General features: G+C 37.7%; 1 protein-coding gene across 8 annotated transcripts in view; it reads left to right on the top strand.

The window, feature by feature from the left end:
• Positions 1-18,696, top strand: part of npas2 (neuronal PAS domain protein 2) — a 30,477-nt gene that overhangs the window by 4,100 nt on the left and 7,681 nt on the right. For 6 of the 8 annotated variants that reach the window (XM_055226713.1, XM_055226718.1, XM_033978719.2 and 3 more), the window contains exons 1-14: positions 6,893-7,225; positions 11,866-12,065; positions 13,278-13,334; positions 13,515-13,669; positions 14,261-14,352; positions 14,459-14,548; positions 14,745-14,865; positions 15,892-16,005; positions 16,085-16,203; positions 16,409-16,491; positions 16,559-16,665; positions 16,780-16,927; positions 17,011-17,095; positions 17,176-17,302. In XM_055226713.1, the coding sequence (XP_055082688.1) occupies positions 12,010-12,065; positions 13,278-13,334; positions 13,515-13,669; positions 14,261-14,352; positions 14,459-14,548; positions 14,745-14,865; positions 15,892-16,005; positions 16,085-16,203; positions 16,409-16,491; positions 16,559-16,665; positions 16,780-16,927; positions 17,011-17,095; positions 17,176-17,302 (1,354 nt within the window). In that variant the 5' untranslated portion in view covers positions 6,893-7,225; positions 11,866-12,009. Of the gene's footprint in view, positions 1-6,892; positions 7,226-11,865; positions 12,066-13,277; positions 13,335-13,514; positions 13,670-14,260; positions 14,353-14,458; positions 14,549-14,744; positions 14,866-15,891; positions 16,006-16,084; positions 16,204-16,408; positions 16,492-16,558; positions 16,666-16,779; positions 16,928-17,010; positions 17,096-17,175; positions 17,303-18,696 lie in introns of those variants that run through there. The other 2 variants (XM_055226715.1, XM_055226712.1) reach the window with 1 other exon arrangement.

Below are 18,696 nucleotides of genomic sequence, written 5' to 3'. Positions count from 1 at the left end.
ATCTGTGTTTGCCATCTATAGTTAGTACAAAGGGTTCCACAGATATTTCTAAAGTTAATAAAATAAAAAGATCAGAAACTAGATGTGTGATTCAGAATGAGGACAGGACCTGTGCTGTAAATGCATGAGTCAATTTAATGGTTAGCTCAGGGATATTTCAGGAAGAAAATACAGAGACTAGACTACAGACTCTTACACCCTTCCCATTTCTTGATATTATGGCCTAAAGCTGTCTGTTAGAAAAATTTATGCTAATCTATGCAGCAATACTGTGTGTTTGTGTGAAGACTGAAGTTGTCATCAATAATGTTTTCATTCTCTACAATGTGAAGTTATGCCATTAAAAATGTAGATGTTATTATCCCACTTTCCCGGGGAGACGTCTATGTGTTTATGCGTAAGCTAATTTTTACTCTGACAAGTGATAAAATGCTCTGCTTCTGTTGTTATAAGTAATAGCCCTATTTCGTCAGTTGAAATGTCTCTCTGCAGCTAATTTTGAACTTGTAGTCTCCCGGAGAGATTAATGCTTTCCATTCTGTGCACACTGCTGTCGGGATTAAACTCTGTAACAGTGGAAGACAGTGTTTCATATAAAGGAAAAAAGAAGCCGTAACAGATAGGAATGGAGACATAACGTCATATTTTCCACCAAGTATTTGCAAAAGAGATTTCAGATTATTGGCACATGAGAGTAATGCTTGTGGTTTTGAATGCAGTCATTGATGAACTTCATACATCTTTACAGCTATACTGATAGCATAGCATTCTTAAGGACACTGAGGTGAGGTAGAATTGGCCCAATGACCAAAGCTTTATTATTTTGTTTTTAACAAAATGTTCTTAAGAAAATGTTTTTTTTTTTCAAGGGGTATATGTAAGGATTGAACAACGAGGAGCAGTGCTTTACACTGTTTTAGCACACTGGCTCGGAGTCTTTGCCACCATGAAGCACAGCAGACTGTGGGGGAGGCACATAGGGTCCTTTGTGGTATTGGCAATACCCAGGTGATGTGACTGCATGCTAGCATTTAAAATATGTTTATATTTGAATCCAGTCCAAAATGTACAGTACATGTGGTTTGAGGCACTTTAGGGTTAACTAAACATGTGCCATCTACATAAATCAAAACACTGGACATTATTCTTCATCTATGTTTTTTTTTTTTTAATCTGAGGATGTAAGCAGATGTAACCTCTATTCTTGATCTTGAGATGTGAAACAAAGCAGTATTGGCCTTTCCACCTGAGCCTTGCCCTGAAATTCTGACCCACATACTCACAGATCACTGTGGGTAATTGCAACTTTTCCTTGGCAACAAACAATAACAGGACTGTTGCAATAATTTTGTCATTCATTTGGATTGTTCAAAGAGTATAATTATGAGAAACAGTTGGGGGAAGATCTACCTGCTGAAAGGATGTTTAGGTTTCAGGACTCATGTTGCATTGAAGCAGACCGGCCACCCGCACTGGGCCTGTAGTTTAATGTGTACTTACAAGGCATGTTTGGGTAAATCATCCCTAAAGCTAGCAAAAAGATTATTGGCAGATGCTGATATATTGTACATTTACTAAACTATACACAAAGCATACTTGAGTTATGGACTAATTGCTTTTTCACTTCATCATCATTGCCTACATAATTTCTTTCTCAGAGATCTTAACATTCATATTTTGTAAAGCAGGTTTAATGTTAATTAGACTATTGTTCAACTGCTGGAGACTAATCAGCTATAACAGCAAATTATCTGAGCAAACTTAAATTGTTGAATTGTGTTTCTTTGTTTCAGTTTCTTAGTTGTGACTGATAGACCCCTGAATTGAGATGGAAAATTCAAGTCTATGAATGAAACACTGTTTTCAGTGTATGTGCAGGTATTCATCACATTGTAAAGACTGGAATCTAGTCATTTCATGGTGCCTTTCTGCTTTTTGAGGACCAAAACTCACATCCATTTATCCATCCATTTTCTTCCGCTTATCCGGGGTCAGGACTCCCAGACTTACCTCACCCCAGACCCCAGACACGTCCTCCAGCTCCTTTGGTGGAACCCTAAGGCATTCCCAGGCCAGCCATGAGACATAGTCCTGGGTTTTCCCCGGAGCCTCCTCCCAATGGGACATGCCCGAAATACCTCCCCAGGGAGGCATCCTGAACAGGTGCCTGAGCCACCTCGGCTGTCGCCTCTCGACGTGGAGGAGCAGCGGCTCTACTCCGATCTCCTCCTGTGTGACTGAGCTCCTCACCCTCTCTCTGTGAGAGCGGTCAGCCACTCTGCAGAGGAAACTCATTTCAACTGCCTGTATCCACGATCTTGTACTTTCGGTTATTACCCAAAAATTACATCCATGAGTAAATCCTTCAATATTACATAAATTACATGATTTAATGTTGAGTGTTAATACAGGTTAAGGTTGGAGTATAGGTGAAGGATGTGTATTTAACACAGATCATTTTAAGATCTGTTGATGAAAAGAAGCATCAGATCATGAAGATCTGCCTGATGTCTGTGTCACTAAAGTTGTTTCTTTCTTAGACTTTTAATTCTCAAATCTAGTTTAATTCATTAAACTAAAGCATGTCTTTCATCCTCTGTGATGGATTTTATAATAAAAAATCAAGGCATACATTTTTCTGAGCTATTAACATTGGCCAAATTGACAAATTACAGCAGTTTGACAAATCTCCCACCAGTCCAGACTGACAGCATAAGAAAATGTGCCTTGATGGACATTTAGATGTTATTGGTGGGAAGGAAAGGACTCATTGTTACCATGGGAACAGTGAACCAGCTCAACATTGTCTAATTAATGGCATCCAGGGTCTTCATGACATCACCAATACACTATCACAGACATAACCAACCGCAACGCGGCTTAGCGTCACAAAGAAAACTGAATTACCAAATTTCCACTAAGGTTCAAGGCCTGGATGTTAGTTGAAGATGTGAGGAAAACCAATACGCAGCAGTTATAATTGACCCTGCAGTGCTCACGGGCCCTAAATGCCATCTCATTATCCAATAGCATGACCTACATAAAAGAGCGGAACTAATCTCTATGTAGGCGGATGCTGAATAATGCAGGGAATTGTGGAGGATCTGTATGATTCTTATAGGCTTGCACACACTTGTTGGGCGCTGGCATGGCAACAACTTGTTCAGCTTGACTTCCATCCAGACCAGTGGCCCCTGACTCAGTTGGCTATTTCCCACAGCTGCTGGTGTGCTCTCTAAGATTTGGTCTGTTCTTGCAGTTTTCAGGCTTTCATTAATATTTTGTTTTTCTAAAGGGTCATGTGTAGTATATATTTTTATCCACCCTTCATATCATAATTTACAGTTCTCCTCATCACATATATCTATTAAAATGCTGTTTATTGTCGATGTAATTGCTAATGTTTTCTGCAGGCTCTGGCAATACACACTCATATGGTGGATTGTCAAAGCCATGTCAATTATTCATATTGTCGGATATATGAAGCTCATGCTACTTCCTGTATTGTCTTGTGGATCTTGTCATCATGTAAGCTACATTGTTTACAAAAACAAAATGGTCAGTTGGCAAACAGATGTCATTCTTATCACTTTAAAACAGGTGAATATTATTAATACCCTGTCTATATTTATTCAGTCCTTAACAAGTCTGTCCACACCAAAATATTTATTACTGAGGATAGAATAGTTCCTTAAAGTTGTTGTATAAAGCACTTTGCCATATTGACATGGCTTTCTGGCTCCAGAAATGCTACGTTTACTGTACTAACTCTTTGTACGATGGACAGAGACAACGACTTGTAAAAATGAAATAATGAGGGAAATTTCATTAGCTTCCATTAGCTGCCAAACCATGTGCACACTTATAATATATTAAAATCATCTTGTAAATAAACACTAATTCATAATTGTGCCCCAGTAGCAAGTAGGCTGTACTGAACTGAATAAATGAAAGCCTCCCTCATCTTTTCATTGTTCTCCTTACAGTTAAAGAGCCATCCCAGAGCAGACAGGTTGGTACTCACAGCTGCACTCAGTGCAGTTTATTAACATACAATTGCTTGATTTAGGTGAGTTTTTTTTTTTTTTTTTTTTACTAGTCTGTCTGTTCTGTAATTTTGTAGTCTGGTTTACTCCTGTTATGATGTGTTGAATGTTGAATGCTTTTATCCATAAAGGTCTGAGCAGTTACGCATATAGGTATATATCTCCATCTCTCTGTTCCCTCAGCCCGGCTTGTCACCGTGGGGAGCAGGGCCTTCAGCCGCTCTGCTCCCCAGCTCTGGAACTCTCTCCCCCCTGACCTCCGCAATACTGACACACTCTCACACTTCAAATCCAAACTTAAAACTCACTTGTTCAGACTGGCATATTCTTTATAATCCACAACTGCCCTGTCCTTTTTCAGTGTTTTTTTTTATCTGAATGCTGCTAGCTGTATGTTCATAAATGTTGATTTGAACTGTCTGTAAATTGTATATTATATTATATTGTAAGGTGACCTTGAGTGCCCAGAAACACCCCCTATAAATAAAATGTATTATTATTATTATTATGATTATAAGTGTAATGGCTGCATATTGCAATATGATAGATGTATGTTAGATGTACAACAATTTTGTACAATAAGCACAATAATTTAAAGGTTTATGTGATCTACTCCATTGGGTCAGAAGATTACGTAGCTGTGTGCCAGTCCCAAACCTTGAAAATAAATGTTTCAGGAAAGGTAGTTGCACTGATTATATCTTTATGGATCTACAATACATGCAGTGCCACTTTAGTTTTTCTGACCTATTTTTGTCCTTTTATTTATTTATGTTATCACTTTCCTTCTTACAACATTTCCTGAAATAGAATTGAAAATGCACTAATCTTAATATTTTAGAATGTATCTTAGTAGTCTATGTACTGATGTGTATTATACTTTGTTATATTGAGTAGTTATTGAAAAAACATACAGAACTCCATCTTGCACATGCTCTCTTGTCTGTGCTCTTATGTGTGTGAGAAGTGGGTTTTGTTGCTACAATTTGCAATATCAGTAATCCTTCTCCACTCAGTGTATTGTAATGGCACACAATAAAAGGAACGGTGAATATACTGTGCGCTGAGAGCCCTAAGCAGCATTGTACACAGCGCTAAAGCCACTTGGAAATGTCATTCAAAGTTCAGGGCAAGAGATGAAGACAACAAATTGAGATTAGGGTGTGTCTAGGGAGCGAAAACATTGGGTCAAGAGTGTCCATAAGAGTAAGGCATGGAACAATATGTTCAAATGTAACCTGTTAGACATAACATTGTAATACTATTACTACAAATTGAAAAAAAACAAAAACAAAACATTTCTAGTGCAGGAATAAAGGACAAAATTCAAATGTAACCAGTCCCTTAATCTGGACTCAATTTAAACCAAAGTCAAAATCCTTATATAAAAAAAAGATCAAATTCATGTATTTAACTTGTTCTGTTTCTGTTTGGCTTTCCGAACACTGGGCAGGTCTGTTACTATGGGCCTTAGGGGGAGGAGTACACTCTTAGCCCATTAGTTACAGAGGCAAACATCCATTCAATATTACTTTTATTCAGTCTTTTTCAGAAATCCACCACCACTAATCATTGATATTGATATAGTTTTAGAACCATTGGCAATAGTGACAACAGTTTTCTAAATACCACATACTGAAGTGACACAAATATGGCCTTAATCTATAACTGACAATTGAAGGTGTGTTATTCCTGCTAAATCATGCTTGTCCATTAGACTGTGTAGAACTGGATTAACGATGGAATCATTTAATCTGTCATCATGATTAACATGATTCGTGGTCAAACAGGCACACCCGCAGTTGTTGTAATGTAATCTCAACCCTATTATAAATATTTTGGCTATTCTTCTAATAAGCAATTTTTATATGGTGGAAAATGCCTCATATTTGACCTTTTGACCCAATAGTCATGCTGACTGCTGACCCACATTTGAGACCTCAGCTGGTGAAAAGGCAAATCTGTGGGTTGTAAACAAAACATAGGAAGTAAAGGAGGAAGTACTTCAAGACAAAAAACAAAAGCATGAAGTGTTTGGTTTTCTTGAGGCTTGAAGTGTCATCTGTAACAAAAGAAACAAGATAATGACATGAGTGAATGTCTATGCTTTTAGCAAAAGATTAATGCAAAATCTTGGCATGGCTTTATTTTTGGAACAGTACTGCCATATAGTTGTGCCATGGTTAAACATAGCCTCGATACCAAACTCCTTATTTAGGTCTAGACATTTAACATAGGCCTAATTAGTTCACATCAACACTTTGTATGATGACAGATTTTTCAAACAGCATACTAATTGGTGACCTTTGGTAAGCCAACCTTTATATCAGTTACTCAACTGATGGTGGATAAAGGCATTAGGCCTAAAATGGAACAAAACTGAAAGCGCACCTGTCAATGTTTTTTAATTCTCCATAATAAACAAATAACTTGTACTTGACACAATGCAACAGATGGTTTAGACGCTTTGTGTTAATAACCTAATAGTGTCAGGGCCTGCAAAATATGTGTGGATTTTATTTAGTCTACATTTTGTATTATCTGCACTTGTATCCTGTAGCTATGCCTGTGACTGTGTTTTGTTTAGCTCATCAGCATGTTATTTCAGTGTAGTCTAATAGTGGACGTAACCCGGTAGATTAAAACCTGTTTCATGGATTTATGACACTATGAAGACACAGCTGAGTATCCATCACCTTTACAGTCCATAGTCATACATAAACAGTCTCTTTCCTACAGTCGTTTAGGGTTTTGCAGTGAGCACGTGTTAAAGATTACAGTAGCCTCCAAACGGCCACTCCAGCTCGGAGTTGTGCTCAGAGCCGCTGCTTATGCTGTGCCCGAGCTCTCTCCCAGCTGACCTACTTTCAGCCCTCAGCCACACAGCGCTGTTTACAGCCTCTGCCAGCGGAGGATGTGGAGCACAGCGCCTGGAAAACACACGGACACCAAGAGTCGCAACCAAATCCTCGAATGGGACATTTTATCGCGCATACTCGATAATTGTAGCTCCAGCGGTGGATTATTTGCAGCGCTTAGATAACTTAAATAGTGGTTATGCAATTTAACGTGTCCATTGCCAGCGACTTTACGCACGGCTGCTAGTTTGATAAAAATGACTGAAATTAAAAGGAAAGTAGTGCTGAAGTGCGCGTTGCTGCTGAAGACCAGTTTTCAAGGTATGTGTGGATTTATGAAGCATTTTCTGTCGAGTAAGTGGACACACTGTTGCAATCCTTTGCCATATTTTCACCGTCAAAGTTCACAGGCAAGCCGATATGATTAGCCTTCTTGTGGAATCAGTTAATCATTTTCTACTGTACCCCCCCAATAATGTCCCAGAGCGAAAGGCAGAGTATTTGAGATATCGTCCTAGGGTTTACCAGACGCTCTTGAACGTTGCTTACACGTTTAGAGCTTTCAGTCAGCAAGTGCCCTGGTTACAAGGCTGAAAAATAACCTATTTTCCATTGCTGTTAAGATTCTGACTAGCACTACACATAGATTTTCATATTTTCCTAACAGTAATAACAGCCTGCTCCTGGTGCACTATTTCTGTGATGTTTACGTAGAGTCTTGCAGGATGCCCTATATGATGTACTTATGACACCTTTTTGATTTTTGGGTCACTCTTTGTTTTCCTATGTTTTTCAGATATTAAACTGGTTGCCAGTTTGTTGCATAATTACTATGCTCATACATACACTTAGGTGTTTAAAGGGGTCATTGAGTGTGCCCACCCTGCTTCTGTCATAGTGGACATTTGTCTAGCTGTAGTGCTTCCTGTTTCCTTATCACCTCTGGGCTTATACATTCAACACAATGACAATGACATTGACAACACAGTACCTTTTTTAAAAAATCTCGGACACTGAAATGAATGACCCATATAATCAAATAGATGTTTCATGCATTGAATTGTTTTTTTGATGAAGTGGGACAGATTGCAATAGAAATGGTCTATCACAAGCCAATCTCTCCCACTTCATCAAAACCATCAAAACTGTTGAAAATCAATTCTCATAGTTCCAAAATATTGTTTAATAGTTGCTGGCTGTGTAGAAGAGGAATGGAGAGAATCTTTGATTAATTGTTTGCTCCTAGTGAACACAGTTGTCAAGCAATGTGCAGTTTACTAAAGCAGAGCATAAAAAGACAGTGATTACCTGTACTGCTGACCTGGCTGGCCTGGAAGCAGGTTGGAGTGCTCAGTTATAATGTGCTCTTAATTTGTTTGTTTCAAATTAGAGAGTGAGGCATTTTTATTATATCTTCCTGCAGCTTTTTGGGATATGGCTTATACTGTTATATTTTGTAATAACACATTTAAAAATATTTTTATGCCAATATTTTACATTCATTTTGCACATTTATTGAAAATCTGTTTAAGTTTGTTGAGATGTGTTATTGGCCCAGTCTGACAATCTTGCAATACATCCATCACCACAAGAGCAACAAAAATGCTCAAACAATGTCTCTGCTACTACTACACATTGGTGTGCTTGTTACACTGTGTACTTGAGCTTGCTGAACTTCCACTGATAACAAGTTTACAAGGCACTTATTGCTTACTAGATTATTTATTATTTATTAAATGACTGCTGACTGGTTGAAATAAAGATTACATTTAGTGGTAATGTGGTATGGTAAAAGTGGTTTAGAAGATGATGTCAGAGTTTCTATTCATTTTATTTTTAATCAGTTTGTTGTCATTTTAAATTGTTTTAATCATAGACGATAAACTATTGAAATTTTGCAAATAAACTGAACAACAATTCTGATATTATCCATTTATCTCCCACCTCACAATACAGATATTTAAGAACACTTACAACTGGAAACAGTAGCTCACGCGATTTATATGGGTCACATTTAACAGCTTTGTGTGTTTTGGCCACACCCCAATAACTGATTCCAATGACTGATTTTGATTTAGCAGCTATGCACAACATCTGCTATGGCTCATCTGTGCCTGTGCCAAAAAGTGTGATCATCCTCAACCTGTCTGGTTGTTAACTACACAGTGACAGTAGATTTGGCCTATGTATGACAGCATTCCTCACATGGATTTCTTTATTCTTGATGAATGGCTGAGACTCCCAGTATATTTAGGCTGCAGGGATGAGGGAAAATTGTAAAAGGAAACAACTGTCTGGAAATGACTAGGCTGTCTGGTTTCTGGAGGTGAATGTTGCTTTTCTCATAAAAGTCCTCATTTGTGTATGTTTTGAGTTTCCAAGCTCAATGAAAAATGCTTTTCAGTCTGTAATTCTGCACAGTTCTAATAGTATATAAAAGTGTTTATTTATAATATAAATAAATATATGTACTTATTTAGTGTTCAGAGACCAGTATGACCACAAAGTTGAAATGTATTATATCTGTTTAGAGTTAAAAAGAGAATGGATAGAGTTCATTAGCTTTGTATTATTGTAAAGAACACAAATAATAAAAAGTAAACAGAAAGCAAAGAGCTCTTATCAACACACTACTACAGCATCAGCACTTTAGTCTGAACTTAAGTAGTTTGTATCTTAATATAGTCTACTATTAGGCCCTATGCCAGTATTCCCATATGTTGCTTCTGTTTGACAACACATTGGACATGTGTTTGCACCGTAGTAATATTGAGGCTGAATAGCTGTGGTTTGTTTTACTCAATGTTAGGGACAAATCAATGGTAAAAATAACAATATGATGACTTGATAAGGTTCTCTCGAGGAACAAAGGGCACAAGGACTTCAGCTTTTGTCACACTGCGGAGTGGGGCTGCACAATATTCTACAACCAAATTGAAATTGCAGTATGAAGTGGCACAGTTACACCGCATTGCGATTGCAATTTTTTGGGAGCAGAATGTTCATAGACAAAACATCTTGTCAATTTAGCGGGGAAATGTTTAGCCTGAAGTTTAAACCTTTATAAGCCACAAAATGCATGGGATTCTTATATTAGTTCAGCAGTTCAAATTCAGATATTTTCTCTCAGATATTACTGTGCATGGATATTTAAAATGTACAACTGTGTTTCTCTAATTTAAAATATAATTTGCTTATCTAATCACAGTACTTCTTAATTAGACCTTTGTGTTCTAATTTACTTTTTGCAATATTTGTCTTATTAAAAGAAAACACAAAGCTCATTATAAAAAGAAGACAAAATTTATTCTCTAAACATACTTTTCAGTTTGATTTTTATCCTTGCTGTGGAGTAAAGCAGTGCAAACCAAGGTTGAAAGCAATATATAGTGTGTAGTGGAGGCAATTTTAGCAAATGATAAGAACACATCTGATTCTAATAAGTTGTATGGACTTTAAAGATGTGGAGGAGCTTCATAAATTATCACTCGATGATGTCAGTATGGGGGGAGCATTTTGAGCCTTCAAGACTAGGGTCAGACTAAATATGCAAGATACTCAAACATATTAAAGGTAAACTATGTAACTTTTCTGATAAATGTTGATATGGAGATTGTTATTGATAAAACAATTTTAATAGTGTGGTAGTTATAAAGGTAGTTATTAGTTGTGAACTTAGTTTGATTTGAACCTGAACTTGACTTGCAGCAGGACTGTCCCCTGAGGCTCCCTTGTAACCAGACTCTGGTGCTTTTAAGCTGTTAAACTTGTTAAGTGTGTTTTAATCTCAATACATTTAAAGAATGCAGGTTGATGCGGTTTCTCTTTACCCAGCCCCCCATGTAGACACTGCATAGTTTGTGATTGTTGACTTGGGGGGTCTGCAAATTTTATCACAATCAAATTGAAATCGCAATTTGAATGGTGGCAATTCCCTCTGTAAACAAGTAAATGACCCCTCTTATTATGTATAAAATGCTCCTGTGTTTAAAATGTAAACAGAATGATATTATTAATACATATTCATATTTTTCTAAAATCCCCACACTAACTGAAACACTACTATGCTAATGTTTTGGTTTCTGAAAAAAAGAATTGATTAATCCCTATTTTAGATTTATTTTTTATTATTTTTTTAATTAATAATAACAAATACATGGCTTTCAAAATACATTTTCTGAACAATACAGACTTTTAATCATTTCCATTTAACACAAAAAATATATAAAATTTCATCCTCCAAAGTCTGAATTCTGCTCGTGCCACATGCTTTTACTGAGGATTGGCTGTAAACCTCTCGCTTAAAAAGAAACAAAAATATCAACTACATATTACTGAATTTCGATGTTGATTAAAACTTAATTTATTGTATGGCCCTAAACCCAAGGCAATGTAATGACAAAGTTAACACAGTGGGTTAGTAGGTTGAAAGACAAATACACAGAGTGCTACAGTATCAGATGTAAAGTTACTCCAGCTTTGTGTTCAGATGTCTGCTAAACTTAGTCTAGGCCAGTACTATATCGACGTATGATGAGGTGGGCCACCAGCTTCAAACATAGACAAACCCAATGGCCTGTGAATAAAATCTTTTCATTAGTTACAGTATGGTGAAAAAGTTTGTCCATCTATTTATTTATTTTGTTTGGCGAATACGTCTGTGGTTTTCTGAGAGGTTTGACCTCGAATGTGCTGCTGCATGTTGTCTAAGGTAATTTTTATTCAGGTGGAGGTGAATAAGGTTACATGATGTGTATCATAAGAGCTTTCTATTTGAGACATTTTTCTGGGTCAGGAGAGCTCCTTCAGTGCAAATACATCTTGACTGTTAAAATACTGGTCTTACAAAACCTGAAGAATGAATGGTTACATATTACATCAGGTTACTTATGAATACTTGTCTTTTAGACAAGACATTGAAGACAGACAACATGACTCATTATTTTTCTTGTGTGTTGCAGGATTTGCTGTCTCTCAGGTGATCTCTAAGCAGTGGAGAGACGTGCATCTACAGTAGGTTTTTTGCTGTTGAGTTTTGGGACACAGCCAGCGCGGATGGACCAGATAAGACTGCAGAGAGGGCCTGGCTGGGAACTGGAGTGAGCATGGACAACCTGGCTGACTACAGTGGCTCCTGTGCATCCACACACAGGGAATGGGAGTAAGTATTGCATATTGTGTTATATGTTTGTTTATTTCTACAGTTCTTGTCAATGAACAAACGTGATACACAAGCATGCAAACACACTGAGTTGTAACCATGGGATAATTTCCATCCATTGTCCCCCATTTACTCTCAAACACAAATGTACATAGACACTGGAGCCAAGGCACGTGAAGTGTCTTGCCCAAGGAACCTTCAGACCTTCAGATTGATAGACAAGTGCTCTAACCGCTGAGCTATTCAAGACATCAATCTATGTTTTGGATGTGTATTTTCCATAATATATGTTTTTTGTTTTTTTATTTGGCTCAAGAAAAACAATTTGCCAAGATGATTTCTAAATGTACCTGGTAATCTATTGCCCCACTGTCAATTTATAGACAGTTTCAATTATCCATCTTCTTTTGCTTGTCTGTGGGTGGATTATTGCAGCTATCTAAGCAGGGACTCCCAGACTTCCCTCAAGACATTCTCAGGCCAGCCAAGAGACATAAGCTCCTTTTGCATGGGACCAGAATGGGGTGGTGCAATTTGAGGGTGTTTCCACTATTTGAAGGGAGAGGCAATGCCCTGTTTGAGGGTCTGAACTGGCCTGAGCTAGTGTGATGTGTTTGTGATTGGACAGTTGGCACAAACTGCCAAGACTGTCAGTTCCAGGGCAGCTGTGGCTACTGTAGGAGCTCACACCCAGTATGCAGAGTGAATGAATAATGCAATGCAAAGTGACTTTGGTTGTCAGGAGAATAAATGTAGTTTAACAAGAGGTTAAAAAAATCTCTTGTTAAAGTCTGGTTAAAAAGCTGCTGCTTGCTACAATGAAATGCTACTATGAAGAGCTCTGTAGTTTTGAAAAGGAAGTCAATTATTAAGATCCAATATTGTAGTTTACTATAAACAGAATGTAATGATGATCTACTTATGTTATAGTTTCAATGCACAGTATCAGAAAAAAGCATATGTCGTGTTTAACATTCATAACCGAATATTACATATTTGATTTCTTCTCCTCCTTCAATGAGGAAAGGCAGAAAAAGTAGAAAATGCATGCTTAAAACATTTCTTAACCAATTCTTAATCTGTCTGCTCAATGCATAAGCCATAACTTGACTCAACAATGAGGAATGTGACCTAGATTCATAAGAAACAGTTCTCTTAAAATTCCCTTTAAAGCTATTAAATAAAAATAACAAAATGTTCACAATTTTACAGCACCAGCAGCTGTGTGGAAGATTTGATGGACGACGATGAGAAGGACAGGGCAAAAAGGTACCACCACTGTAAAGTACAGTTCACTATATACAGATCTCATAAATGTGTAGGTTGTTAATGCCTTTATTAGATTAAATGAACATTGCTAAGCCACTGTGTAAACTTTGGTTTTGTGATTTAGTCTACATGTAATGATTGATTTAGGATTAAATGTGTTTTATCTGTTCTATCCCTAAGGGCATCCCGAAACAAATCAGAAAAGAAAAGAAGAGACCAATTCAATATGCTCATCAAGGAACTATGCACCATGCTGCAGGGTCAGGGCCATCCACGCAAGATGGACAAGTCCACCATTTTACAGAGAACGATTGACTTCCTACAGAAACAGAAAGGTAAGAAATGTGTGTTTATGTAACATATTTATCAGTCTAGGTCACATGTGTCAAACTCAAGGTCCGGGGGCCAAATGTGGCCCGCCACGTCATTTTATGTGGCCCGCGAGAAGATAGATTAAAAAGCAAGACTGTCATTTTAAAATAAGTTTATACTGCTTTAATGTGTACCCTGACAATAAACTAATGAGATTTTCCCAGCAAGTGGAACTGAGAAATATTTGCAAATAATCATCACAAAATGTTCATGAAGAGGAAAATTGTTGGCATGGAAGGAAGTTGGAAGAAAGAAAGTTGAAGGTGAATACAAGTTCTTGCTTTGAGGAGAAAAACCTGTATGTTTTTTGTGTTATGAGGCAGGGCCAGTATAGTCTACGTCAACATTCGGTTACATTTAGTGACATTTACACTGCCGCACAGTTACATCTGGCCCTTGATGGTGGCCATTTTGCTGATGTGGCCCTCGGTGAAAATGAGTTTGATGCCCCTGGTCTAGGTGAATGTCTGGAATCGAGTGGTAGTCATTTTATATTCACATTGTAACATACTGGTAACACAAGATAAATGCAGGTCTTTACTTATCATTTTCAGACATCACTGCCCAGAACGAAACCTGTGATGTAAAGCAGGACTGGAAACCCTCTTTCCTTAGTAACAAAGAGTTTACGCAGCTGATGTTGGAGGTGAGTTAACTGAATAATTGACAATAATGGAACAGATAAGCAGACCTTTACATTGTTGGTCCTGATTGTGCAATGTAAATGATTAATCTTAATTCTTATATTTCAGGCACTGGATGGTTTCTTGGTGGCATTAACTACAGATGGAAACATAATTTATGTATCTGACAGTGTGTCTTCACTTATTGGCCATTTACCGGTAAGTTAGAAACGTAACACAAGACTTCCATTACATAGTTAAATTGTTGCTGCACAATCTTGAATCATAAAACCCCATCCCAAATCCCATTTTGAGACGTGCATTAGCCCTCGTAGTTCTTAACATCATGTAATTATGTCTGCTATGATCTTTTCACGTCTACAAAACACTGACCATGTCCTGTCTGTTGCACCAGTCAGATATGGTGGACCAAAATATCTTGAACTTCCTCCCGGAGCGTGAACATGGGGAGGTCTATAAGCTGCTATCATCCCACATGCTGATGACTGACCCCATTGCTGCTGACTTTCTAGACAGTAAGTGTCCTCTAGTAACTCTTTGTGCTGTTTACATCATTATAACATTACACAAGCATTGCTCTACCTGTCCAATACTTCTGAGAATTCAACCAACAAAGTCCATTTTCACATACATATTAGACATATTTATGTAATGAGGTTTTCCCAGATTGGTGACGGCACGGTTTATTTTTCATTTTGTAATAGATTTACACACTGAATACAGAAGTTTGCTATATATAGACCAAGTTACCAAATAGGTCTCCTAGATTATTGGATTTCTCATTAGCCTGTATCTATGATTAGCCTTTTTAGCTAATAATGGGTACAAGCTTAGTATGATACTTAAGGTTTTAAATCAGCGCTATGTTAACAGTGTAATCCAGTGCAGTAATGTTGTATCTGGGACTCAAGATGCTGACCTTAATCCGTGCCACTATTGAGCTTATGTGAGAAGAGGTGACAGAGCAGGCGGCTCAGTGTAAAAGGCCAAACACCAGACTGTTCCATTAGCCTGGTCTGATCAGTATATGTGATCAGACCAGGCACCCCCCCCCCCCCCCCCCCACACACACACACACACACCCCACACACACACACACATACATACATATATACATATAGTTATATATAGTTATACAATTATATAGTTATTTGTTGTTATTTGCTTATAACTTGTTGATTTGACAGTCACAACAAAGAGATTACATAATACAGGTGTAATACATTTTAAGGACTTTCAAAAGATATAATATTTTGTTAAATTGCTAATTGCTGTGCCGAACAGTCCTAATTTTCCATAATTCTGACACCAATGGATAAGTATATGAATCATTATTTCAGCACATCATCTTTCACTTAGTTTGTTCTTAATTTTATGTATCCTATCCTATCATATATAGCTCAAATTTCATCATCAATTTTAGTTGTAAATAATACAGAAAGAATTAGAATTAGATGTGTCTTTAATCAAACACAGAATGTTCTTTAAAAGAAGAAAAAGAAACTGCTCTGACAGAAAACACTTCCATCTGATTTTCTCAGGTGAGACACATATTGAATTTTGCTGTCATCTGGCCAGAGGGAACATTGACCCTAAGGAGCCGCCTGTGTATGAGTATGTTAAGTTTGTGGGAGATTTCAAGTTTCAAAACAATGGTAAGCATTTTAATATAATATTTTAATACTGATGCCAATGCTATAAAATACTGAACAGAATTAAATTGTCTGCTGACAGTGCCTACGTCTTCTTGTAATGGTCTGGAGTTGACTTTACCCAGAACTCTGCAGTCGTCACTGGAGGAGCAGGTCTGCCTCATTGCTACTGTACGATTGGTCACTCCTCAGTTCTTAAAGGTGAGATTAGGTTCTTTATCACTTTGTATGTACATAATCAAAAAAAAACTTGTGTTTGGGTGTTTTTAGATATGACACAAACGGTGTAATGTAGATTAGAATGTTTATTGCTTATTTGAACATTACATTCAAACTTAGTATGTGTGTATGGAATGTTTCTCATTTTATTTTAAAAGTAATATCTGTTTATTTCTGTTTTCCAAAGGATTTATGTAATGTGGAAGACGCTTGTGATGAGTTCACATCTAGACACAGCCTTGAATGGAAGTTCTTATTCTTAGATCACAGGTAGAGTTCTGTTCTGACAAAATATGTTATATTTCTATTCTATTGTTTAACACTTGCTTTATTTCAGGGCTTCACCAATCATTGGCTATTTACCATTTGAGGTTCTTGGCACGTCAGGTTATGATTACTATCATGTGGATGATTTGGAGCTAATAGCTCAGTGTCACAGGCAATGTAAGTGAGTCTGCAAATACGTAATACTTTATGATTTAATGTTCATATGATTCTATGGCACATATGTATAACTGTTTAATAGTATCGTGCTCAAAAGCATCTCTTATAATTTAGTGATGCAGTTTGGTAAAGGCAAGTCGTGCTACTACCGTTTCCTCACCAAAGGCCAGCAGTGGATATGGCTGCAAACACATTATTACATCACCTATCACCAGTGGAACTCCAAACCTGAATTCATTGTCTGCACTCACACAGTAGTCAGGTTTGTATCATTGTATAAGTACATTACATGTAACATTGCACATATATTATTTCTCACAGATGGTCTTTGTTGTACTCATACAGTTATGCAGAGGTCCGAGCAGAGCGGAGGCGAGCATTTGGCCTTGAGGAGCTGTCTCCTCCTGAGATAGCCCCGTCGTCAGTTAAAGTAAGGGTTAAAGTGCTCCGTTCAAAGTCAGTTATGATGTGTAAAGCCCGACAGCTGAATAGTGTTACTCTGTGTCCCAGGCGCAGGAGCTGTACTTGGACATCTGCTCCACACTAGACCCTCCGCGGGACAGGAACAGCGGTGCACACTCAGTATCATCCCATAGCTCTCGAAAGTCATCCCGTACTGCACTGTCAGACTCTGCTTGTGAGTCCTTTTTTATTGTAAATGCTGTAAACATAAATTATTGGTGTGAATATTTACAAGTGAGGGGAAGGTATTATCAGTAATGGAACCAATCAATTCTGTTACAAATAGATAATGTATAGGTTATGAATGTCATATCAACCAACAGTTTTATTATATTAGGCAAAGCTAGTTTATTTGTACAGCACAACTCATACACAAAGTAATTCATAGTGCTTTACAGAATACGAAATACATTAAAATCAAAATACAAACAAATCAAAACTTAAATAATCATCATAAAATAAACATTGAAAGAGAAGACCTTTCAGTCATATGCACAGCTAACATAACCGTTTTGAGTCTGGATTTAAACATTGTCAAAGCAGAGGCCTGTCTCACATCTTCAACAAGACTGTTCCAGGTTTTAGCTGCATAAAATTGAAACGCTGATTCCCCATGTTTAGGCCTGACTCTGGGCACCAGCAGGAGGTCGGTCCCTGAAGTCCTCAGAGTGTGAGATGATGGATATGGCTCTCACATGTGGGAGATGTTCTGTGGTGCTAGGCCATGGAGAGACTTGTACACAAGCAGAGCTGCTTTAAAGTCTATTCTCTGAACCACAAGAAGCCAGTGAAGCCAGTGCTCGTACTTCCTGGTTCTTGTCAGGACCCGAGCAGCAGCGTTCTGGATGTACTGCAGCTGTCTTAACACACGTTTGGAGAGGCCAGTGAGCAGGCCGTTACAGTAGTCTAACCTACTGAAGACAAATGCATGGATAAGTCTCTTTAAGTCTGGTTTTGACAGTATTTATTTTTGCAATGTTTTTAGATGGTAAAAAGCTGCAGGCGTTATTGATTTAATATGGCTGAGTCCATTATTACCCCGAGCCTGATTTGAAGGTTTTAGAGAGAGGCTGGAGGTGACTGCTAATACTTCAGTCTTGTCTGAATTTAGCTCAAGAAAGTTTTTTGCATCCACACACTGATATGCATAGTTGTGGTAGGACACATTATTGCTGCGTATTAACTGGCCTAACGGCAGCATATAGAGATTGAACAAAAGGGATTCCAGGATTGACCCCTGGGGCACCCCACAGGTCAGAGACATTTTATCTAAGACACGTTTTCCAATTTCAACAAAGTACTTCCTGTCCTGTCTTCTAGATAAGACTTGAACCAGTTTAGTGCCATACCAGAGATACCCACCTCTAGTCTCTGTAAGAGGATCCCATGATCCACAATGTCAAAAGCAGCACTCAGACTTTTTTGTGTTCAAGCGGATGTCATTTGTCACCTTGATAAAATCAGTCTCAGTGCTGTGGTGGGGTCTAAAACCTGACTGAAAAACATCAAAGGAGTTGTACAGTTGTATTATAGTGATTATTTTTTATAAATGTTATTGTCCGACGTTTT

Source organism: Periophthalmus magnuspinnatus, chromosome 14, assembly GCF_009829125.3.
Source record: "Periophthalmus magnuspinnatus isolate fPerMag1 chromosome 14, fPerMag1.2.pri, whole genome shotgun sequence".
In the NCBI taxonomy this organism is placed as follows: Eukaryota; Metazoa; Chordata; class Actinopteri; order Gobiiformes; family Gobiidae; genus Periophthalmus; species Periophthalmus magnuspinnatus.
This window is presented reverse-complemented; position numbering and strand designations above follow the sequence as displayed.